The sequence below is a fragment of the Nothobranchius furzeri genome, chromosome 16, assembly GCF_043380555.1.
Source record: "Nothobranchius furzeri strain GRZ-AD chromosome 16, NfurGRZ-RIMD1, whole genome shotgun sequence".
Classification (NCBI taxonomy): domain Eukaryota; kingdom Metazoa; phylum Chordata; class Actinopteri; order Cyprinodontiformes; family Nothobranchiidae; genus Nothobranchius; species Nothobranchius furzeri.
In genome coordinates this window covers 42,066,512-42,091,123 of record NC_091756.1, presented here as the reverse complement: position 1 = coordinate 42,091,123, position 24,612 = coordinate 42,066,512, and the positions used below count along the sequence as shown (strand labels likewise).

At 41.5% G+C, this 24,612-nt stretch overlaps 1 protein-coding gene across 1 annotated transcript in view; it reads left to right on the top strand.

Moving 5' to 3' along the window:
- Nucleotides 1-19,835, top strand: part of cpxm2 (carboxypeptidase X (M14 family), member 2) — a 57,417-nt gene extending 37,582 nt beyond the window's left edge. Inside the window, exons 8-14 of the mRNA XM_015962983.3 lie at nucleotides 5,776-5,899; nucleotides 7,857-8,053; nucleotides 9,910-10,089; nucleotides 13,191-13,488; nucleotides 16,071-16,210; nucleotides 16,741-16,840; nucleotides 19,346-19,835. Of these exons, the coding sequence (XP_015818469.3) occupies nucleotides 5,776-5,899; nucleotides 7,857-8,053; nucleotides 9,910-10,089; nucleotides 13,191-13,488; nucleotides 16,071-16,210; nucleotides 16,741-16,840; nucleotides 19,346-19,605 (1,299 nt within the window). The 3' untranslated portion in view covers nucleotides 19,606-19,835. The remainder of the gene's footprint in view (nucleotides 1-5,775; nucleotides 5,900-7,856; nucleotides 8,054-9,909; nucleotides 10,090-13,190; nucleotides 13,489-16,070; nucleotides 16,211-16,740; nucleotides 16,841-19,345) is intronic.
- Nucleotides 19,836-24,612: the final 4,777 nt, after the last annotated feature.

Genomic DNA, 24,612 nt, shown 5'->3' with positions numbered 1-24,612 from the left:
AACGTTACTTCGCTCCTGTGGGAGCGCTTTGGTTTTCAGTACGTCAGCTGCTGCGCAGCCAGAGTCCTTGGCCGAGACAGAGCTGCCACCAGCGGCAAATAAATAAATAAATAAACGCTCGGAGACCTGCTGAAGTCCCGGACAAGCACTGCTTCTGCAGCCGTCCCAAAGAGAGTTTGAGCCGAGCTGGAGCTCACTCGCTACCTGCAGGAGGAATGCATCCACCCTAAAGAAAACCCCCGTGACATGGTGGAGCAACAAACGGGAGATTCCCTTTGCTCGCCAGAGTCGCACGCAGGTACGTGTGTGTTAGTGCAACGAGCGCACCATCCGAGAGGCTTTTCAGTGTTGCTGCAAATGTTGCCGCCCCTCTCAGATCCTCTCTCAAACCGTAGTTAACATGCTGGTTTTCCTTGTAGGTAACAAGGACGTGACCGAGCTATAAATCACCGTCATTCGTGTGTGTGAAAGTGAAATGATAGTGCGCCCGCCCCCCGGCGCGCGCGCGCGCGCCCGGTACATGTAATTTTTTATGCTTGATTTTAAACAACTAAACAAAATGGGGACTTGTTTCTTATTTGTTAGATGCTGCAGCCAAATTTGCATTTAAAAGTTTAACCTCCTGAATTTTGTTGTTTTTAAGTTCAGTCGGACTCCGACTGTCGGAGAAACAAGCGTTACTGCGATCTGTGTTGTTACTGCCCTTTGATCTGCATTCAGTAAAGTGTTATTAAAGAAGGCACGGCAATTTTTAACCTTTTTTAAATGTGTAAACATTATGTTTAGATAGTACTGCAATAAAAAAGTGCTGCAATAATATCGCACACCGCAATATTAAGCCACCCTGAATCACCGCAGGGGGAATTCTTCAACCGTGACAGCCCTACCTTTAGTTTTGAGGCTCGTGTGTGCCACACATTTTCAAACTCCTTTTCATCCGTGACATTTAGCTTCTTTGTGCAGGCACCAAGATCTATCTCCTCTTTTCCTTGGCTGTATCTGTAATAGTCCTGCACCAGAGCTTTCATGGCTTCTTAAATAAAGAACACGCCCCATGAGAGGAACAGAGTTGCTCCAAAATTACATGAGGATTTTTCGTTCCTTAGATCATAACTTTACAGTCTTGGGAAATCTATGCAAGCATTAAACACTGTAAAAAATAGAAGGACATTATTTCCAGCACTTTTAAACCAGGAAGACTGCATTGATTCAGGTAAATTATTGTTTTCTGGTATGTTTATAAGGAGAACACTGAGCTTTATTAAAGTGAGAGCAGGGGTCTCATTTATCAAACATTACGTAGAATCCTTACTAAAACCGTACTTAAGCTCAGCAAAATAAATAAATAAATAAATGTACTTATGCTAAGTAGGTTTGTGATCTAGCAAACATGGAGTACGCACAGCTGCACGCAATCTCCACTTCATAAATTGGAGACTAACGAGAATGTTTCTCAGCTGCATTTTAGTCATATCCCACCCTCACCATGCCCGTTTACTGCCATAAATAGTCAACATAGAGTGCCTTGTGGATCTCATGCATATACATAAGCTGGCCGTTGCAGCGCTCCGCCAATGGCATGGCGACCGTAGATCAAGGCAGATCAAGGAAGCGCAATTTCACAGAAGCAGAAGTTGAGGTACCTGTGGGTGAGGTGGAGAAATGAATGGAAGTATTTTTTCAAAACAAATAAGAGAAAATCCACGGAGTGGCACAGCGTTGCTGAAGCCGTCAATGTTGTGAATTCTTCAGAGAGATCTGTGGCGGATATAAAAACAATGGTCCAATCGGGATTTGATCCCCAGACTCCCAAATTAAAGTCAGCCAAATGGAGATCTCCCCTGTTCAGCTAGCCAGGGTGCATGATCAATCGGGTCACAGTGACAGGACACACACTGTCACAGACGCTTGACATTCTGTCTCAATCTGTGCCCCTGCTAATATTCTGCATTCTGTATTTTGCCCTTCAGGCTGTGTGTGTGTGTGTGTGTGTGTGTGTGCGTGTGCGTGCGTGTGTGTGTGTGCGTGTGGGGGGGTCTTGTTCTGTGTGAAAACGAAGCAGTACAAGTGATAATGTTGCAAGATTTCATAATTTTATCCTCAGCAGCAGTACTGCAGGTGATCTCCATGTCCAAAATGTGTGTAAGCACGGTCCTTAGTCAATTTAAAGTTGCGCACATTTTTCCGCTAAGTTGTCTTTCATGAATCCCAAAGTTTGCGTGGAAAGTTGCTTACGCAGTTTTCCGACCTTTTGTGCGTAAGCAAGCTTTTTAAATGAGGCCCCTGGACTTTCACCCTGTCTTGTAATCCTTTATTCCACTGGCAAACCTGACATTTGCTTAGTGATTTCCTTGGTCAGAAAAGTCAAGATTTAACCCACACTTAATTAAAACGCCATCACACCTGAGTGGTTAATGACTTCATCCGCAGCTGGAGCAGTGAGCCGATGCAGATGTGTGCAGTTAACACAGCTGCTTCATTTCACAGCTGCTTCATCTTTTTACCTGCTGTGCTTATTTGAGTGCCCGCTGATGCACATATGGGTAAATAAAAATGTTGCAGTTTTAATCAGTTCCTCTAAAAGCCTGTCGTCATAACTGCTTTGACTGCTTCTCCAAAGCCGCCTTTGCCAGCTGGAATGAGACTAAATCAGCTCTGTGACAGAGCTCTGCTGAGAAAGTCTTTGAAACCTGCAATAACCAGAGGTGTGTGTGTGTGTGTGTGTGTGTGTGTGTGTGTGTGTGTGTGTGTGTGTTGTTTTTGAGACACGTATTATTAAAAGAAGCAATGAAAAAGCTTGGACAAAGAATGCTTTGTATTAAAATGTTCATTAAAGAATAAACAGCATGAATATTTTAATCTATTCAATATAATAACACACATATCTTTGCATGTTCTATCAGATTTGTGAGGTCATTTGATTGTTTTGACTTCAAAATGAGCCCATCCTACATTTGGTGCTAAATGCACAAAGAAAACATCAAATTAAAATGTAAAATTGATCAGAACTGATTTTTTTAATATCTGGAATTGGTTTTTGGAACAAGATACACAATGACTAAAAGTTAATAACTTATGGTTTGATTTATTATGTCTATGACCTTAAATGTGGAATATAGAACAGGAGCACCAAAGTGACATCTAATGTATGGAGGTTGTAGTTGCAACAATAGAACAAGGTTTCCAACTGTCAGGACACCAGCTTCGCTGCTGATAAGTGGCTTTTTTTAAAATATTGGTCCATCTGTTGTAGGCTTCATCTAAACTTACTCTGGTTTTACATCTTTTATGGTCGCTCCTCTTCTGAAAAGAATAATGACATCTTCTAGGTTCAGAAGTAGCTGCTTGACTCACCATTTTCCACAGTGCCAGCCTTGCAGTGCTGAGCGGACTGTTTGGCAACCCTCAATGGTGCCCTCTATTGGCTGGTAGATGTAAACACAAACCCAGTATTGTACCGTCAAAATAAATATGTGATTGTTTTTTTAAAATATAGCTTTTAAAGGTGATTCTGTACCTGCACTCTGCACCTCTAAATGTCTCGTGGAGTTATTTAAAAAAAATAAAAATAACTTGTTCCATATTCAACTTTTAAGAGTAATATTTTAAACACTAATAAAGCTAAATAATATAAATAACGATGGACTTAGCCCAGTAGCATCTTGTCTAAAAGTTTTAATGGGCATTTTGAAAATGTAAATGTCACGTAAAGCAATATAAGTAGGTAAGTAAGTAGGTAAGCAGTGGCGGTTTTACCATTAGGCATAGGTCAGTCGGCGGCCACCTGGGGCCCCCTTATGTTGGGGGGCCCATTAGCCCTGACTGCTGGCACCCCTTTGTTGATGCCACAATGGACTAGTCTTTTAAGATGTTGATGCACAAACAAGAAGTGATGTATAGTTATTCCACTCCAATCCAGTTGGTGGCAGTGATGCACCAAATTGTTTTTTGCCAAGTGCCATAAGACCATAAATAATAATAATAAGAAGAAGAGAAAGCAGAAAAAGAAGAGAGGCGGGAGCGTTTGTAACAAACTCGAAGTGATAGTCAAAACATAAAGCATGAAATTGAGTTATCCTAGTGGCTCCAATAAGAGAAAGAAGCAGCTTGCTTTAAAAAAGCTGTTATCTTCACTTCCAAAAGTGATGTCATTTTTCAAGGTAAACATCAAAAGGAAGCAGAAAAGGAAAGACAATGTAAAAGGTTTAAAAGGAGGAAAACATAGACCAAAATGGAAAATTGAAGAAAAAAAAGAAAGGCAAAAGCACAGGAGCACTGACAAGAAGAAGAAAGCAGAACAAGTATTGAAGGCACTCAAAAGGAAGAGAAAGACAGGAAAAAAGAGGAGGACTAATAAAAAGTGAAAATAACTCATGTCAGAAGAGGGGAGAGTTTTGCAAATCCAGTTAAAGATAAGATTGCTGAAAATTTTGTGTAAGGGGGCCCCATGTCTGTGTTCGCCTTGGGCCCCCACATTGCTAAATCTGCCACTGTAAGTAAGTAAGCAAGCAAGCAAGTGTTTCACTGCTTTTAGTTTAAGACTGTTCAATTATGATTATGAGGCTGAACATGAAAGTTTTCTCCTACACCCATTTCCTGCATTAGCTTTTGATGGAAAATAGATGGTGAAACTCCAGGATTTGAAAGCTTGACAGATCTATGTCACACTGTCACTTAACTTTCATGGACTCACCCATCTTGACTCACAACAGGGAAGGCTGTTGTTGGTCAAGCGTCTAGGAATCAGCAAAGAATGTCTCGGCTTGTAGAAGCTAACCATTAGCATTAGCAACTTTACCACACAGCAGAACACCTCCAGGCTTGTGTTATCTGTGGAGATAAAACATCAATGTTGCAAACCAAACAGAGTCAGAGGTAGAGTCACACCTGCTGTTATCCAATCAGAGGTAAGATGTTTGAATATTAGGAAATAAAATTCCAAATCCTGTTGTCTGAAGCTACTTTCTTCTCCAGCTGAATTGTACTTCCCAAAACAGGCACACCTGAGCTTTTTTCCTCCCATCTTACTCTGCTGGCTAACTTCTGCATCCTGAAGCAGGAGCGTCAGAGCTTTTTTCTCACAGAAATCGACTGACTACACTATAAACCACTGCACATGTGTTGAAAAATTAAGTGAACTTGGTCTTTAATGATGTGTGGCTTCCTACACTGTATCGTTACTTTGTTAGAAGCATTAGCATCTGAGAATCCTTCACAACACACACTTTGGGTGATGACAGATATTGTAAGATTGAAGGATTCTGCAGCATTGTGTGAACTTGAGCCAGAAATTATTTTCCAAGATTAAATCATAACAGCTTTTACCTTGTTAAAAGACGATCCCAGCTTAAAAAACAGGCTGGAAAGATGGTTGGTACAGCGATATGCTTTCCTTTAAGGATTACCAAGCCTTTGATTTACATTTATATTACAAACGGTTATTACAGATATTGCAGCATTGTTCATAACATTTGACAAATACTTAGAGGCATATTTGACTAAAGCAGCTCAGTTCCTGGCCTGCATGCTTCTCATCTCTCAGCTGGTGAAAACTATTTGTACACAGAAGCAGATTCTTCAATGTTCTTGTACCTTAAAAATAGTTTTTTTTTTCCATCCCATTATTGTAAAATGTTAATGCTGTTAATGCTGAAGAATATGAGAACTCTGATTCTGCTGGAATATTTTTATTTATGGATTTTTTTTCACTGTGTTGTTAAAAGAAGCATGTTCAAAAAAATTCATCATGAGTTTTTTTTTATTGTTCCTCCACAGTTTATGAAGGTGGTTAATGAATTGTGCCCCAACATCACCCGGATCTACAACATAGGAAAGTCACAGAATGGCCTCAAGCTGTATGCAATAGAGATCTCAGACAACCCAGGAGAGCATGAAGTTGGTGAGTTGTAGTTTCCTGCAGTGGTTACGGGCTCAGGACTCCATTTTGGGTCAGGAAACACTACATTTGTGGGTCTTGAAGTGATATCCATGAATCAAAGCTGAAATCGTTCACCTTTGAAAGTTTTCTTTATCTAATAGCTGAAAATAAAAGCTATAATGGATCAGCAATACCTTCTTAGGTGTGTTCTTGCTGTGTCTTTCTAATTCCATGCTTTCGTTCTTTTTAAACACAGAAACAGTTTTGTTTACCTGTTTTGTAGCTACAGTTTCGCCGACAGCTGCCGGCTTCTTCAGGCTGACGCTGATGGTGGCGCGTCACTTCCTTCTCCGTTTATCTGCGGGCAGCAGAGGACGTTGTCGCCCTCTACTGCCCGCTCTCCCCTCTCCGACGATGCAGTCCCATGCGTGGTCCAGCGTGTAAACTCCGTCGTCCCTGTTCATGGTCCCACATCCACGTCTCCTTATCTCGATTGCTTCCTTGATCCATCTTTTGTATTTTTGTTGTTCGGTGGTTATGATCCGTGTGCTGTCCCAGTCCATTATATGGTTTTCTCTTAAGCAATGATCTGTTACGGCTGACTTTTTTATTGTACTTTCTGCTTCTTCTTTTGCTGCTCTTGTGTGTTTACGATTTGCCTCTTTCTCGCACTCCTTTCTGTGTTCTATTGTCCGTGTATTGAGTTGGCGTCCGGTTTCTCCTATGTATGTTTTATTGCATATTTTGCATAGGATTTCGTAAATGACTCCACATTATTGTCCAGCTGATATTTTGTCTTTTGGGTGTACTAGTCTGTTTCTAACTGTTGTGTATGGCTTTGTTGGTGTGTTTATGTTGTGTTTTTTCATTGTTGCTCTTATTTTTTCCGTTATGCCTCTGATGTATGGTAGGGTTATCACTGGTTTTGGTTCTTGTCTTTCTGGGTTTCTGGTTCTTTTTTTGGGTTGTTCTTTGCTTTCTGTTTTTGTTTGTTGTTTTCCTTTGTTTATCGCCCATGTCGGGTATCTGCAGGTCTTTAAAGCAACAATGAAAAAACACAACACAACATAAACACACCAACAAAGCCATACACAACAGTTAGAAACAGACTAGTACACCCAAAAGACAAAATGTCAGCTGGACAAAAATGTGGAGTCATTTACGAAATCCTATGCAAAATATGCAATAAAACATACATAGGAGAAACCGGACGCCAACTCAATACACGGACAATAGAACACAGAAAGGAGTGCGAGAAAGAGGCAAATCGTAAACACACAAGAGCAGCAAAAGAAGAAGCAGAAAGTACAATTAAAAAGTCAGCCGTAACAGATCACTGCACAAGAGAAAACCATATAATGGACTGGGACAGCACACGGATCATAACCACCGAACAACAAAAATACAAAAGATGGATCAAGGAAGCAATCGAGATAAGGAGACGTGGATGTGGGACCATGAACAGGGACGACGGAGTTTACACGCTGGACCACGCATGGGACTGCATCGCCGGAGAGGGGAAAGCGGGCAGTAGAGGGCGACAACGTCCTCTGCTGCCCGCAGATAAACGGAGAAGGAAGTGACGCGCCACCATCAGCGTCAGCCTGAAGAAGCCGGCAGCCGTCGGCGAAACTGTAGCTACAAAACAGGTAAACAAAACTGTTTCTGTGTTTAAAAAGAACGAAAGCATGGGATCAGCAATACAATGAGCTTTTTGACTAATGTTTGCACAAGTTGTCTTTGCCATCAAATGTTAGTGGTTTTATGGATCAGAAGCAAAAATATTTATAAATTGCTGGTTTAATGTGCCTTGATGTGACTGTTCAGTTGAATCTAAAAAAAAAAAGTAAAAATCAAACCACATGATGTTCTCACACAGCATTCCCCAGCATGTTCTACTGTGTTACGTTAGTTGCTCGTAAACTAATCCCCATCCACCTTTTCCCCTTTGCTCCTTACGTGGGATCCCGCTGGCCAGGCGAACCAGAGTTTCGTTACACTGCAGGTTCCCATGGTAACGAGGTGCTGGGACGAGAGCTGCTCCTCCTGCTGATGCAGTTCATGTGTCTGGAGTATCTTTCTGGCAACCAGCGGATTCGTCATCTGGTGGAAGAGACCAGAATCCATCTCCTGCCATCCGTCAACCCCGATGGGTACGAGAAAGCCTTTGAAGTGGTAGGTCTGCAAGATGGCCATTAGTGACCTCATTTCATCAGATGACCTGTCATGAAAACAGCACCTTATCTGCTTCACACACTGTTGCAACAGTGCAAAGGTCCATCCTGAAAAATTAGCTGGAATGATCCAGTGGAATATACAAATGAACAATGGCTGCCATTCTGCAGCCTGTTCTAGTGTAAATTAGCACCAGTTACATCAAGTCGAAGGATTAAATGAAGGGCCAAGATTTAATGGAAGGTAACTAGACAGAGACCAAACTGACGCCAAGAGCATGTGTTTGTCCCTTATCAAAAATCCTAATGTTACTCATTGATCTGTGTGAAAACTGAAATGGTCAGGTTGTACTTTACAAAGATATACATCAGGTTTGATGAGCAAATATGAAACCAAGATTTTCAAATAAATGCAGATTTATTAATGCATCAACAGTCATACTAATAAATAATTTTCAATCCTCTTCATGATTTTTATCTTTATATCATATTCTTCAGAAATGGGTAGAAAGCCTTCTCCAGATCAGGGATGAGGTTCTGCCCCAAGTGGAGTTTAATCATCTCTGGATCTTGTTCACGGGTGAGGGAAAAATGGAGTGTGAGATCGACCGGTGGATTGGTGCTGCATCTGCAGTGATGCGGACGTTGTTACGATCTGTCGTGGTGAAGAGAGAGCTGAGCCAGAAATCAATGCTCTCGATTTACCGGCCGATCTGAGTTCCTACCCTCACCTATGGTCACGAGCTTTGGGTAGTGACCAAAAGAATGAGATCATGGATACAAGCAGCTGAAATTAGTTTACTCTGCAGGGTGGTTGGGCTTTGGCTTAGGGTCGTGTGTGTTTAATGACAAAAATGTGCTACTTGCATTGATTTGAAGCATTGTTTGTGTGTGTCCTCCGAAATTAACGCAGTGCGTCTGAACGCTGAAATATATGAGTAACCAGTTGGTGGAGTTGACAAAAGGAGCGAGACACACTTACCATAGTCACTCCCTCCCTGGTGTAGAGGTCTTTCATACCATCTACGATACAGACGCTGTCTTTTTTCCTGTTGTGATCTCAAAATTAAGTTACAGATATCTTCTATTGACGCCATATTTGTTTTGGTTGTACCCACAAACCCCAACTCTCTGTTCGGTCTGAGTAGTCTAGTGCGCCCCTTAGTGGAACACCCCAGTACTACATGCAGTGCAGTACCGTGCAGCAGCAAGTGAACAAAGATGCAGCCTGCTGCCTGCGTCAACAGGGGTTAAACAGCAAGTCTATCGTGGCCTTTAGAGATAGAGATGAGACGCTTGGTCATCCAGGAGGGGCTCAGAGTAGATCTGCTGCTCCTCCACATCGAGAGGAGCCAGTTGAGGTTGCTTGGGATCTCTGGTGAAGGATTCCTTCTGGACGCCTCCCTGGTGAGGTTTCCGGGCACGTCCAACTGGGAGAAGACCCAAAGGAAGACCCAGGACATGCTGGAGGACATATTTCTCTCAACTGGCCAGGGAACTCTTAGGATTCCCCCAGAGGAGCTGGTCCAAGTGGCTGGGGAGAGGGACGTCTGGGCCTCTACTGCCCCCACGACCTGACCCCGGATAAGCAGCCGAAAATAGATGGATGATATTCTCTGACTGACAAACATTTGCATGGACTACAAGAGCAAGTTACCTGTGTTTACATGTTGCTACCATTTTTTATTTACTATTTTATTTTTCACTATTATCTGATCATGTCTCTGGGCTGTACCCGGGGCCAGGGAAACAAATTTCATTCCACCTCATGTCTGACATTTGTAGAAATGACAGTAAACAAACCCTTGATCTCATGGAACCTTTATTTCCTCTGAATTGTTCGACTGTTTGTTGCAGGGTTCTGAGCTCAGCGGCTGGTCTCTGGGCCGATGGACCAATGATGGAATAGACATTCACCACAACTTTCCTGACCTCAACTCCATGCTGTGGGAGGCTGAGTCCAAAAAGTGGATTCCTCGCAAAATGGCCAACCACCATGTGTCCATCCCAGAATGGTACCAGTCGGAGAATGCCTCAGTAAGCTCTACTAGTTCTCTAGCTGTTCTGTGCGATAAATTAGGAATATCAGCCTTTCTGCATTTTAACCAATAGTACTAGTGATGATTCGATGCAGTACTTTAAGAACTGACATTTCTTATTTTTACCTCTCAGCGTACCAGGACTTTATTTTCCTGGGTCCGATAAGTAGCAGTAGTTTTTCCAGTCACTCTCTGAGATTTCTGAAAAAGTATCTGCCTGACTCCAAGTAAATACCAGCCATCCACAGTCCTCTCTGCGCTGCCATCCCGCCCCTCCCGAACACACTCAAAGAAGGGCCTTATTTTATGCATTAGGACACTGTAGTCGCGCAGCTAGGTCGAGGCCACACTCACAAACACTCCACATCAACAGATCGTCTCCAAACACTTTATTCTATCACTCGGAGGATCCTTTATCTACAAGTTCAACTGAGTTCATCTGGAAAAAAAGACGCCTTCTCTGCGCATGCCACCTGCATATGTAGGGGAGTGTGTTCTTGGATCAAAAAAGAAAAAAACGTTGTGGGCAGAAACATCCCAGCTGCTGTTGATGAGACAGAAGAAAGAATAATTGTGTCTGGATGTGGACTGAAGATTAAACTTTACAGCAGCCCTCATTATCATTCATTAAATTAAATTAAGTTTATTTATTTAATGTCAAAATTACCAGGCACTTCAGGTCAGTTCGTCAAGCCAGTCTGTAAAAATGTTTCCCATATAAGGAACCCAGCAAATTGCATCAAGTCACTGACTGGTGTCAGTGTCTTTTCAGCAATCCTCTTACTAAGCAAGCATGCAGCAACAGTGGAGAGGAAAACTCCCTTTTAACAGGAAGAAACCTCCAGAGGATCCTGGCTCAGTGTAAGCAGCCATCCACCACGACTCATTCAAATGTCTTGTTAATGCATAAACGTGTTCTGGGTCGACCCGGGGGCCTACTGCCGGCAGGACATGCCCGAAACACCTCCCCAGGGAGGCGTCCAGGAGGCATCCTGACCACATGCCCAAACCACCTCAACTGACTCCTTTCGATCGGAGGAGCAGCGGTTCTACTCCGAGTCCCTCCTGAATGTCCAAGCTCCTCACCCTATCTCTAAGGCTGAGCCCGGCCACCCTACGGAGGAAACTCTTTTCGGCCGCTTGTATCCGCAATCTCGTTCTTTCGGTCATTACCCAAAGCTCATGACCATAGGTGAGGATTGGGATGTAGATCGTCCGGTAAATCCAGAGCCTGGCTTTCTGGCTCAGCTCCCTCTTCACCACAACAGATCGGCTCAGCGTCCGCATCACTGCAGATGATGAACCAATCGGCCTGTTGATCTCCCGATCCCTCCTACCCTCACTCGTGAACAAGACCCTGAGATACTTAAACTCCTCCACTTGAGGTAGGACCTCTCTCCTGACCCGAAGTTGGCAAGCCACCCTTTTCGGGTCGAGAACCATGGTCTCAGATTTGGCGGTGCTGATCCTCATCCCAGCCGCTTCACTCTCGGCCACGAACCTACCCAGCAAGACCTCCTTGAACCGTCACCTTATCGTGGTGGAGGAGTTTCAGTGTCCTAATGATCCTAGGAGCTATGTTGTCTGGGGCCCTTTGTGCCCCTGGTAGGGTCTCCCATGACAAATTGGTCTTAGGTGAAGGGTGAGACAAAGAACGGTTCAGAGGATCTTTCATGGATGTATAATCAAAGAGTCGGAGTACCTGGCCCGGTGGGTTACCGGGGTCCCACCCTGGAGCCAGGCCTGGGGTTGGGGCCCGTGAGCAAGCGCCTGGTGGCCGGGCTTTCGCCCATGGGGCCCAGCCAGGCCCAGCCCGAACCGGATACATGGGCTCATCCAACTGTGGACCCACCACCCGCAGGAGGAACATGAAGGGTCCGGTGCAGTGTGGATCGGGTGGCAGACCGAGGCTGGAGCCTTGGCGGTCTGATCCCCGGACAAGGAAACTTGAACTTAACTGAATAAAGGTAATACATTTAAATAAGCGGAAGTAATTTCTACTTCTACTATGGTGTAGTGTTGGATGCATGCCGTAGAGCTCCATGCTGTCCCCTACAGTTTGGGAGAATATTGGCTCACCACAGAGACAAGCCGCATGAACCATAAACGCTGCGAGTTGTGAAGCGCGTTCCATCCGCGAGCCGCATCACCAAGCGTTAAGTAAATGCGTCAAGCATAAACCAAGCTTAAGAAGCACTATAAGGTATGTTTAAGGATTTAGTGCTAATGGTTAAAAAAGGGGCAACCTTTTTATGTAAATGCAAATGCAAATGAATGCTGTTCTTGTGATGCATTCACAAATGCCAACCCCTGCCTTCAAGTGCATTAATAAATGTCAACTATAAGTAGGAGTTTATTATTCTAGCACAGGATGAAGTTTGTGCTGATGTAGAAGACCTTTTCGTGGCCAATAACTTTGTTATCATCACAAATGAGGTAATCTTTTATTTGCAAAATTTGACATTGTGCTCTTTTATTGCGCCACCCACCTCCATATAGCAAACAAATCTCACAGATAGAAACCATCAACGGTTTGAAAAGGGTACGGCAGTCACGAGGGCGCATCAGCATTGTCTATTTTGGGAGAAACGGATGAGCTCGCTATGTATGATGAAAAGGCTGAGAGCTAAAATACACCAGGCATTCTATTAAAAGCTCTACCTCATCAGTGTTTTGATGTTAGTGGGAGCTGTGGATGAGTCACACACACAGTCCCCAGAATAGCTGCTGCAGCTGCAGGACTGGGATTCCCATTTGTGCTCACAACGCTGTGAAACCTATCCTTGTTTGTCCCACTGACTAGTCCTAATAGTGCTTAAAGATAAGACGGCTGGTTAATTATGCAAGGCCCAACAGGGTGGTCGATTGCCGATGAGTGGATTAGCTGGGCTGTAAAGATTTACATAACAGAATCATTATTCCTGAGGTGGCTCTGCAGCGTGGACTGTGTAAACAGCCTTTTTGATAGCTTCATCACTTCTCCTTCAGAACACATTGCCATGAGATTATTCTAGCATCAGGGAGCTCATTTAGCAATCACAGTGCTTCGATGATTGCACTAATTACATTATCCACGCCTCTTGCGTATCCCCACACTAGGTTGCCTTGGAGACACGTGCTTTGATAGCGTGGATGGAGAAAATGCCCTTTGTGCTGGGTGGGAACCTCCAGGGAGGGGAGCTGGTAGTGACCTTCCCGTATGACAGAACTCGCTCCCAGGGGGTGGCCAGGGAGCAGACCCCCACTCCTGATGACCACGTCTTCCGCTGGCTGGCCTTCTCCTATGCATCCACCCACCGACTGATGACTGATGCCAACCGACGGGCCTGCCACACAGAAGACTTTGCCAAAGAAGACGGGACCATCAACGGAGCGTCCTGGCACACTGCAGCCGGAAGTTGGTGACCTCATCACCTTAACACTATGTCATTAAGTGTTCTTCTGATCATTAAGAAGCTGTTGAGATGTTTTTGTTCAAAATGTGCAAATTACTGTCACGCAAAATTTGAGTTCAGTATGGCCACAAAGTAAAAACAGTTTCAGTTTAAATATTTCACTGAAGTCTGAATTTTCCTTCAGAGTTTGGCTCACACAATCAGTTTGGATTTCAGTAAATCAAGTTGCCACAACAATCTCAGTAGCATGGCCAAAAAGAAAGGTTCTCACAAAGGTTGCCAGCGTTAGTGTTTTAGATCATTTTGTCAGATGCTTCTATGGTTTACTGAAGTAGAAATACAAGCGTTTCAAAAGCTTTTAATGAGATTTGCATCCTAATAAATCATAAACTGTAACCGTTTCTCAGCTGTTCGATCCTCAGACCTTTTGATGATTATCAGTTGGGCTTTCAAGAAGAAAAGTGGCATCTCTGCTGCCCATTCCTGACACCAGAGTCGTTTCTCATTATGCGTACTTGTCCGAACTTGTGAACTCACGTTATCAACGATGGCCCAAAGACTGTTCCATCTAAGTATGCATAATGGCAAGTTCGCTCATAGTTCCCGGGTGTGCTTTTGCTCCACCCATTGTATTGAGGATGCATCAATGCATCCTTCTGCAGACTTGGGACAGCAAAGTTTCCCACAACGCATTGTGTCGCAAACCGTTAAACTCCGAATGTCAGAGGAGAAAGCTAATAACGGTAATGTTTCATATTAGAAATAATAGAAATTAATAGAAAGTTGTCTGTTATTGTAAATAATTGTGTGTAAAATGTAAATTTTGTTGTGTGTGTTTAGGTTTTACTCTTCACGATAATTCAAAATAGCTAATTAGCCAACCCACTATCAAAATAAAAGCACCGTAGCTCTGTTCTGATGAACAATCAACATTTTTTATTAATTAAAGAGCAGGAAATGCAGTTTTTTAATAGTTTTGATCAAAGGTTTGCCACATCTAATACAAATAATACATTTTTGTTGTTATTTTGTTATTTAAGCAACAAAGTAGACTTTTATCTTAATGTTAGGTCTTTTTTTTAATTGTAGCAAGAAACAGTGCTTGTTGCAGGACACAATGGAGTATGGTTCTGTTCCAAACATTGTCCTCGTCCTCCCGTACTCGGTAGAACAGACTTTCTGGTGTCCTTGCATGCCGAGAACGTACTTGTCTATTACACAAAAACGTACTAGCGTTCTTGAGTATTGAGAAACGGCCCAGGTTATCCTCAAAAAGTCTTTTAGAAACCCTGCCGCTGCCATTACTGTTTACATTGTACTGTTTACATCATAGCACAACCCCACAGCAGGATCAGCTTGCAGAGATGGTCCTGGTGTGTGCTAGATGCACCCTGAAGTTGTCCACACAACAACTGAACCTGTTTCAATCTCTTAATCAGATCAATTCCAGCAGCGGTACTGCGAAAGCCTTTTTGTTCAACAATGTTGACTGCATGCGTTTCATTACAGAACATAAAACAATCACCTCTTCTCATTATAAAGAATTTGTTATTCCATCTCAATTTGCATGAAAGGGTTGTCTAGTGTCATCAACAGGCTCATTTCTGTTAACAGGAGTATCCCAGATCATATCATATCCGTGGGTCCGTTTGTGGCTGAAACACAGTGGATATGGACTTTGAGGTTAAATTTAGTTTCATGGTAAAAAGAAAATTCATCTGATGACTCATCATGATGGTCTTGAGTTCTTGTGAACAGCCATCATAGGAATAGAAGCAGCAAATATTGTGACAATTAATATTTGTGTCATTCTCAAAATGTCTGCATTAAAACAGACGCTCGTCAAACAACAAGAGCTGAACTGTCAAGTGTTTTTCTTAGAAATCCTCATTAGCATGAAAAAAACCCCAGAAATGTTTCCATCGTTCATCATTTCTGTTTCTCAGTACCATTAAAGACCATTTGTCAGATACATCCTGTATAATGGTCTAATAAGAATGAGCATCCCAAAGTCTGCTGTCCATGCAATGATTTTAATGGCACCTGTCTTTAATGAGTCATAGTTTTCACATCTTAAAAAAGGCTAACAAAAATCCAGAAATCTATTCCTATTTGATTTACATTGTCTCTGCATGAAATCTATTTTACTGAATTATTTGCGCTTTATGTGGTTTGATGTTTTCTGTTGTCTGTCAGCTTTGCCGTTGCAGAGTCTGACACTTTATCTTCAGCTGCCTTTCTGCAAACGTTGGAAAGGTTCTACCCTTAGACGCATTACACAATCTAATTCAGAAAATCTGAAGGGGAAAATGAAAATTGCATTGGTTAGAACATTCACTCACTTGGATATTAGGCTTGTGTGGCTAGAATAGGGAGGTTTAGGTCAATTTAAAGGATTATTTGACGGAAACTCATGGGAGGTTCAAAATAAAACAACATGTCTGACATTATAATGCAATGACCTTCCATACTCAAATGAATTAAACATCTTGTAGAATAGAGGATTATGAGCTTAATGAAATGGTTAAATTTTTATTTTCCTCTATAATTTAAATTATATGCATTCTTTTTTACTTTTTGGCAGGTATGAATGATTTCAGCTATTTGCACACCAACTCCTTTGAGCTGTCGATGTATGTGGGCTGTGATAAATTCCCTCATGAGAGCGAGCTGCCGGAGGAGTGGGAGAACAACCGCGAGTCTCTTCTTGTTTTCATGGAGCAGGTACAGAGTCCAATTAGGACCCTTAGTTTACTCAAACACACAGAAGAACATGATGTCATGTGGTAAAAGCATGATTCATGTGATTTATTTTACTGCTCTCAGAGTCTCTGAAAGAATATTCACTGCCAAACCTGTCAGTGAAAGGGAAATGATTAAAAAAAACTAATGTTTTCAGAACTTTGCATTGAAAACAAAGTCGGAGTAATTTAAGGACATTGTTATAAAACGTTAGTGCCCCAGGAAACTATGAGGGTGATGAATAATAGAGATTTCAAAGAGCTCTATAATCAGGCTGCATTCCCAGCAGCACAAACACAGCTTTGCAATAAAACTCCAGAGAATCTGAACCCTGGCATGACATGGTTTTTATTGAAATATAGATGCAGGGTAGAAATTATAATATGAGGCTGTGATCTTTCCTCACTGGAGAGCAGAGCATCATTCTTCATACATAACACAGTCACACAAAGCAGTAAATTGTGAATGAAAATTTGCAGCAGGTGCCATAAAGTGACGGTTTTCATATGCAGGTGCATCGTGGGATTAAAGGTGTAGTCAGGGACCTTCAAGGTCGAGGAATAGCCAACGCCGTTATCTCTGTGGAGGGCATCAACCACGATATTCGCACAGGTAAACTGCTGCAATTCATTTTAACTGAGTCTTTTTGGAAACTTGGTTTGATTTGAACAGTCTTTCCAAGAATACATTGTAAAATAATGTGATTACGGATTACTCTTTTAAGTTACTTATTTTCTTGATTTTAGTGGTTTGGCACCCCACTGAGCTGAGTGAGTCAACTAAAATGCTGTTTGGAAACGACCAAATTTAAAGATCTTTAGAGACACAAAATATTTTGCAGAAATTAATCAATATGACTGAAATATAAAAACATGAAATCTGCTTCAGCTGGTGAAATAACTGATCCCACACCAGCACATGGCAAAACTAAGTCAGCAGCCAGATGCCTTTAACACTGGACCATCATAGCCAATGCAACTAATGATCTACTCAAGACGCTGTTGTAGGCACATTTTGGGCGGAGTTTCACTGAAACTGTTTTATTTCTGGGTATATATTTAGGCTGATAAAAATGAACTTGTATTAAGATAAATGACATCTCAATAGTACCAACGGTAATATTTTATCAGACTGTGCCTACGTTTGCTCTCCAAGGTGTAAACTAGCATGACCTGGTGGATCCTTTACTCTGCTCAAGTTTCTAGCTCAAGAATTACTGAAGCCTGTTTGAAAACAATAGCTTAAAGGGTTAAAAACCCTTTCTGTTTCTTTAATATTGTTCTTTTTAGCTGACAAACTCAAAATAGTGACCATTCCCAGCTAAAAAATCCTCATTTCTGTCCTCCTGTTGTTGCTTACGTCATGCTGGTCAGACTAGAGCAGTGGTTCCCAACCTTTTGTCCTTGAGGGGCCCCTTGCCAGATAAATCAGGACTCCCAACCACAACTTCTACTCACATACACACATTACACATTACACACACACACACACACACACACACATATATATATATATATATGTATTACAGAGTTACAACTGTTATACAGAACTTTGATTATTGGGTGTGTTATTGGGATTTTATGAATGTAATTTTTACAAATAGAATCTTAGCGATCTCACATCAGCACAGACAAAATAGTGAGGACTCCCTGCAGTCTCCAGACCTCAGACTGAAAACCACTACTAGTTTCACATTACCAGCATATTGTTGACTGTTATCCAAAAAAGTAGCCACACTTATTGTTTTTAGAAGACTAGTTCTTATGTTTTTCTTACATTTCATGTTTATTTTTATGCATTTTTGCAAACAGAGCAGAGGAAGCATTTTATTTTTGTCAAAATGATGTCTAGAAAGTGCAATATGAAAAAAAAGTGTTAAAGGCAAAAACAAAAGCAGATGGTTTGTTTAAGCAGAGTTGTAGATTAGTGTCTGAATTGGATCCAAGGAGGCTTCCAGGTCTGAATTTAACTATTGAGTAGGAATCCTCAGGGCAAAGAAGTTAGAGACTTGGAGCGTGAAATAAAATTTTCAGAAAGACGTCAGCCATTGTTGTTTCTGGAACTGAGAATAAGCTGCTGCTTCCTCTCAGAAACCTCACTTTCCACGGGAGCACTCATTTGTGCAATTTTCACCTGATTTCAATTGGTTTTGTTTTGTTTTGACATTCATCTTTGAAAAGCAAACAGTTTCATAGCTGTTTGTCTTCTGTCATGATAAATACGCTGTAGTGACAGAAAGGGACACAGACATCCTTCCTGAAGATGAATCATTCTTTTGGAAGTTTTTCAGAAGTGTAAACTCATCAGTTTATTGGCATTTTAAAGAAAATGGACAATTTTTATCTTAATTTATGGTTTGGCAAACCAGACAGGATAATTTAATCTGTTTCAGTTTTTGCTCACACAATTTAGGTGGAAATTTAAAAGAAGAGCAAAAGAGTAATTTCAAGTTTTTTAGTACCAATTATTTTAAATAAAAACACATTTGACAGTAAACAATCAGGACTTAGAAGAAGCAAGCAGAGAAATTAGATCTATGATCTAAAAACATTTTTTACAAAAAGTAAAAGGCAAAAGCTTGTGTTTAATGTGTTCTGAAAAATTATATCATGTTATTTCATTTTCTGTCTAATTAACATAGAGTTTTAGCAATATTTGTGTTTTTCTACAGCTGGGGTCAACATAAATACCCCAAAGAATGCAGCATGAGGTTGTATCAACCATAATAGGACTTCTTTCTGTAAGCTACTAAAGGTTTTCAGCTGAGGTTTTTGCACACCCACTTACCTCATGTGGAGTACGGGGGGCAAGCACATCTCTGCTTCTAGTGGAAACCACAGCAAGCAGTTACATTTGTTGTTGAAAATAGACAAAAGGAAGCCTTTTTATCTGATGCACACACAGAAAACTTGGCATTTTTCATCTGTTTTGCAAAATAAATAATGGCAACCTCTTTTAAAATGCATGTCAGGTTAGCACCGTATGTCTGCAAACTCCCTCAGCTGCAAGCTGATGTGAGAAAGTTGAGACTGATGCTTGGCTGTGCTAAGTGGTAGCTGCACAATATACATAGAAGAGCTAAACATTGACTTGCTCTGTGTTTGTGTGCCTCTTCAGCTGCTGATGGGGATTACTGGCGCTTGCTGAACCCTGGAGAGTACAAAGTCACAGCCAGAGCTGAGGGCTACAGCTTCACCAGTAAGAAGTGTGAGGTGGGCTACAAGATGGGCGCCACCAGGTGTGACTTCACCATCGGCCGCACCAACTTGTCACGGATTAGAGAAATCATGGAAAAGTTCAACAAGCAGCCCATCAAATTACCAGTGAGGCAGCTTCAAGCTCGCAGATCCAGAGAAAGGCATCTTGGGACATCATGACTTTATGAGGAAGTCAGGGGATGAATTACAAGCAAGAATTTGCTCTGATGAAGACTGGGGTAGAGTCCAAGCTCGACTTTGGACCTGCTTCAGAATCCTTTAGAGTGCTGTCAGAGGAATTAGTGCTCGGAGACTCAAAACCTTAATAGAATCAAATGAAAGCTTCATGTGATCCATGTTTGATTATGTACCTTGACATGTGTTCTCTTTGTTTATCATTATTCACTTCAATGGTAAGCATTCAAATATTTCATTCTGACAATAGCCATGTTTAACTGTGTCTCAAAGAAAAATTAAGATGTGTGCGCTAAGTGCTCACAGTGGAGTTAACACATTAAAAGCACACCAGAGCCTGTTGTTATAATGGAAATAAAAACGATTGATGTGAAGATTATTGCAGCCTGTTTGGAACTGCTATGAATGTCGTTTGTACATAGTATAACAATGTAAAACAGTTATGTGAGTGGTTTAAAAGCTTTCTTACCTGCGCGTGTTTGATACATTATGCTTTCAGTTTTTAAATAAAAGTTGGAACAAACAAAGCCACGTTTAATGGGTTAAGCCTTCTCCTGCAGCTCTGCGAGGGAGAGACGCATACGCACTGACAGAGACATTTTGCTTTCAGCCTTCTCTGTCCCCTGGGAAGTGTTGCCCAGCTATTCCCCGCCAGGACAGCAGAGGATGTTGCGTTCATCAGGGAGCAGTCCCATAGACATCACAGTCATGTGTGCCATGATCTTCCTGGAAAAAGCCTTACCGCGAGCTGAATAATGGCGAGCAACACAGAGAGATTTTTAATCGAACTGGAACCGCATGATCTGAAAAAGAAAAAAAGGCTTATCTTGCTTAAACAACTGCAAGAGCGCAAAAGGAGACAGCAGGGTCAGCGGAATGCTCGGCCAGTAAATACCACGAGTGAATTTTTAGGGCTTCTAGGACCTTTGAGGGATATGGATGAGGAAATGCATTTCAAATATTTTTGCATGTCAGCTGACAGATTTGATGAGTTGGTTTGTTGATTGGAACCACTCATACGGCACCAGGGCACACGTAGCCTGGCCAGCCAGACTCTCTGTTTAATTCTGCACAGAGACTGAAGTACCACAGCACAGAACAGAGGAGAGTCTGGCTGGCCAGGCTAGGGCACACACACCATGCCTGTGAATGTTGCACAGAGACTGGCCATGACTCTACGTGTGTTGGCTTCAGGTAGTAGTCAGCAGGCTGTAGCTTCCAGCTACAAAATGGCATCCAGGACAGGGTTGACTATTTTCCAGTATCGTTTTATGATGGTGGACCTCAGAAGTTATGAATGGAAGACTGATGGTGGCATGTTTACCCCTTTATAGAGCCAATGTCTATATTTAGACACTTCCACTCACATCATAAATGATGTCGGTGTGCCTTTTCACAAACTCTTAGAATTATGGGATTTTACCCAAACAATCATCAGAGATCAAGCTAGTCACGGTTTGCGCCATGGCGCCATTCCACCAATCAGTGCGGGGCTATAAGGCGCCAAATTTTGGTGGTTCTGCAGAGCCAGAAAACTGCTCGGTCTCCTCGGTCTCCTAACAATGCTTGGTTTATGAAACTCTCACATCACAAAGTAGACTACCGGTAGTTGTGCTAAACAAGGATAAATGTGTTGTAAATGTTACACTCAATGAAAATGGTGAAATCTTAGCATGAAAATCAAATCTGTCATATTTGATCATATTCCCTGAACAAGTAAATAAAATTACAAATATTTTTTGGTAAAATCTGTTGTTGTTTTTTTAGACATAATCTTAATATTCATGGTAACAGTAATTATAACAATGATATTACATTTATTTTGCTGTTTTAAACTGAGACTTATCTGGGAAATGGAGAAGGACAGTTATTGTGCCAACCAATCTTGCCATCAGTGATGATGAACAGGAGAAATCAATCAATCAAACTTTATTTCTATAGCACTTAATCATACAATACATGCAACTCAAAGTGTTTAACAAATTACCCAAATTCCCTCTCATCCCCAGAACTTTAAAAACAGTCTAACAATAAAAACCCCTTCAGAACACTCATCCTCCGGCACACACACACACACACACACATGCGCATATGCACATATGCATATATTTAGTAATTCTGTAAAACACATTGTTTCTTACTTTGTTTTCTTTTTCTTAAACAAACACAGTGAAAAGAAAAAAAGAAAAGAAAATAAAAAATACTATTATATATATATATATATATATATATATATATATATATATATATATGTATGTATGTATATAAAAAAAAATATATAATAGTATTCATTTTTTGTTTTCTTTTCTTTTTTTCTGTTCACTGTGTTTGTTTAAGAAAAAGGAAACAAAGTAAGAAACAATGTGTTTTACAGAGTTACAAAAATCTAAATTTAGATAGTGTCTGATTAGGTCAGTATAGTATAGTTTAGTAAGATGAAATTGTGTTTTGTTTTGTTGTTTCTGATAATTGTATGGAAGTCTCATAAAAAAGTTTAGTTTGTAAATGGGGCAGGTAATCTTTCTTAATTCTGCCCTTTTCATTCATATTGTTTGGTGTAGATGTTTATGTTTTGTTTGTTTTTATTTAACGCTTTGAATTGAGGAAGAAGAAGAAGAAGAAGAAGAAGAAGAAGAAGAAGAAGAAGGTTATGGACTACAATAATACCCTGGGGTTTAAAATTAAAAAAATGAAAATATTTCAATGACTGCCCTATTAAGGGCATCTTTGGTTCGATGCTACTGAACAACAAGTTGAACCTGATGCCTGCGTTTCTCCCCAGAACCAGGACTGAAGCACCACACCTGCTAGTTGCTGATACTGCCTTCCCCCTGCACACCAACATAATGCGACCTTTTCCATGTATGCACATAACCACATGTTTAACATTTCTAGTTGTGGTTATGTACTGTTTGACAACTCCTCATGTTGCTGATGTTTTTAGTACACAATACACACACAGAGAGAGAAGCTGATCTTTACTTATTGCCTTTGCAGAGCCCGGCACGTCATAGAACACTTTGGGATCCTAGCAGCACTGTGACAAATTCTTGGGACCATAGAGTTCCACCCAGAGAAAGTTGTGGAGGTTGTGAAGGCATGTGTGGTTCTCCACAACTACCTGGCATATTGTGGTGATGCAAACTCTCTACAGAGCCGATATCCCCCACTGTCAATGATACTGACTCAGCAAGAACGATGTGCCCTGGAGATTGACTTCGTATGGTTGATGTTGACTCCAATCTATGGCCAGTCAGCACAAGGATGATGTACAAGAGCAATGCCATCAGCGTGAGAAATTAACTGACACAATTCTTTTTGACGCCAGCAGTAGCTGTGTCTTGACAGGAGGAGACTGTGTCACGTGGCACATTTAATGCCACTGACTAGATTTTATGTTATTCATCCTTGGGGTGGTGGTACCGTTCTCCCTGTTTATCTGTGCCATTTCTAGTGTTTGTGATTATCAGTCACCTTGTGCAATGATGCTGTGTCAAACATCACTATACAGCTCATATCTTCTGTATTTGCTATTGCCAGTAAAAACCTCTAAAATCGCTATTGTTTGGTTTATGTGGAGCTGTTTCTCTAGAGCAGCACTGTTGTGGTGAAACTACAAATAAAATAAGGTTGCGTGAAAATATCTTAATTCCAAGCTTTAGATGACAACTTTATTTTTTTTAAGCATAAAAACAAGCAAACAAATCGGTTATTTCCACATGAGCCTTTGCTGGGGCACACTTCCTTTTTTGGAAACAAATTTTTATCCTAGCATGTCATAAAGAAGGATTTGCACCCGTCGCATTACCTCCAGCTTCAAGTTTTCAGGCATACTCCGGATCAAATCAGCCACAGACATTCTGAATCTTTCATATTGATCAGTGTTTATCCGTGTCAACCTCCGGGTAAGCTCTGCCCTCTGCCCATCAATGTTACCCAGTTCTTGTGCAAGACAGTCATCCACATCAAGCTGCATCCTCCTCTTCACAGCCTTCACATGCCGCGGGGTTGAGGTATTTTGTCGGTTTACTGTTTGGTTCACTGAGGGCTCAGCTTCATTTGCTGACTTCTCCTTATCAACGTCAGCTTGGGACATTTTGTGTGGTTGTAAGGCAGGCTCTGCAGATGATACAGCAAAACCAGACGAGGACTCCGCCTCACGTAACGCTGATGATGAAGATCCACATGAGCCCTCTCGTTCTCCCTAGAAATAAGAAAGGGTAGTTGTTAGGTGTATGGCATAAAAACAAGCAGTTCATGTTAAATAACAGTTGGTAAGAATGGAAAATAAGTTGCTGCAAAATAATTTCATCCTGTTGTCTTATAGCAAACACTACAAATGTTAGCCAAATTTTCCCCATTTCCAAGCATTCCGATACCTACAAGCCCATTTTTCCTGCTATTTCCTTTCAGGAATTGAGGGCTCACTGCATGTCCTTATATTCCTTCATTGAAGTCCGTTGACTCCATGTTGCTCGAAGATTTGTTTGTTTTGGTATATGGTGGCTGCCATGTTGTTGACTAATATAAAAAAAATGGAGTATGTGATAGGAAATGAGGTAGAAACAGCGTGTTGACCAATCACAAGCATGCGTTAACTTCTGGGGCATGTCTCTGTCTTCCGCCGCAAGCCCGCTGCGTTGACGCATAATGGCGTTGTGTTTGTCTGTTCCGATGCAGACGGAGAAGTATAAATTAGGCTAAAGACGGAGACAAGCCACCATATACCAAAACAAACAAATCTGTCAAGCTCTTTGAGTTGCATTCTTCCTGTTGGAAAAGCGCTTTATAAATAAAGTTTGAATTGATGATTTGATACACTGTAGAGCCACTTTTTGCACCACTGAGCTCAGTTAGCTCATACCTTCATGGGTTCAGAGTTTAATGGGTGTCAATCATCTGCTTCCACCCTCACAGCCCCACTCTCAGCTCCACCTCGTTGCCCATTTTTGTATTTGGTGGAAGTGACAGCACATGTTACACGGCCAAGAT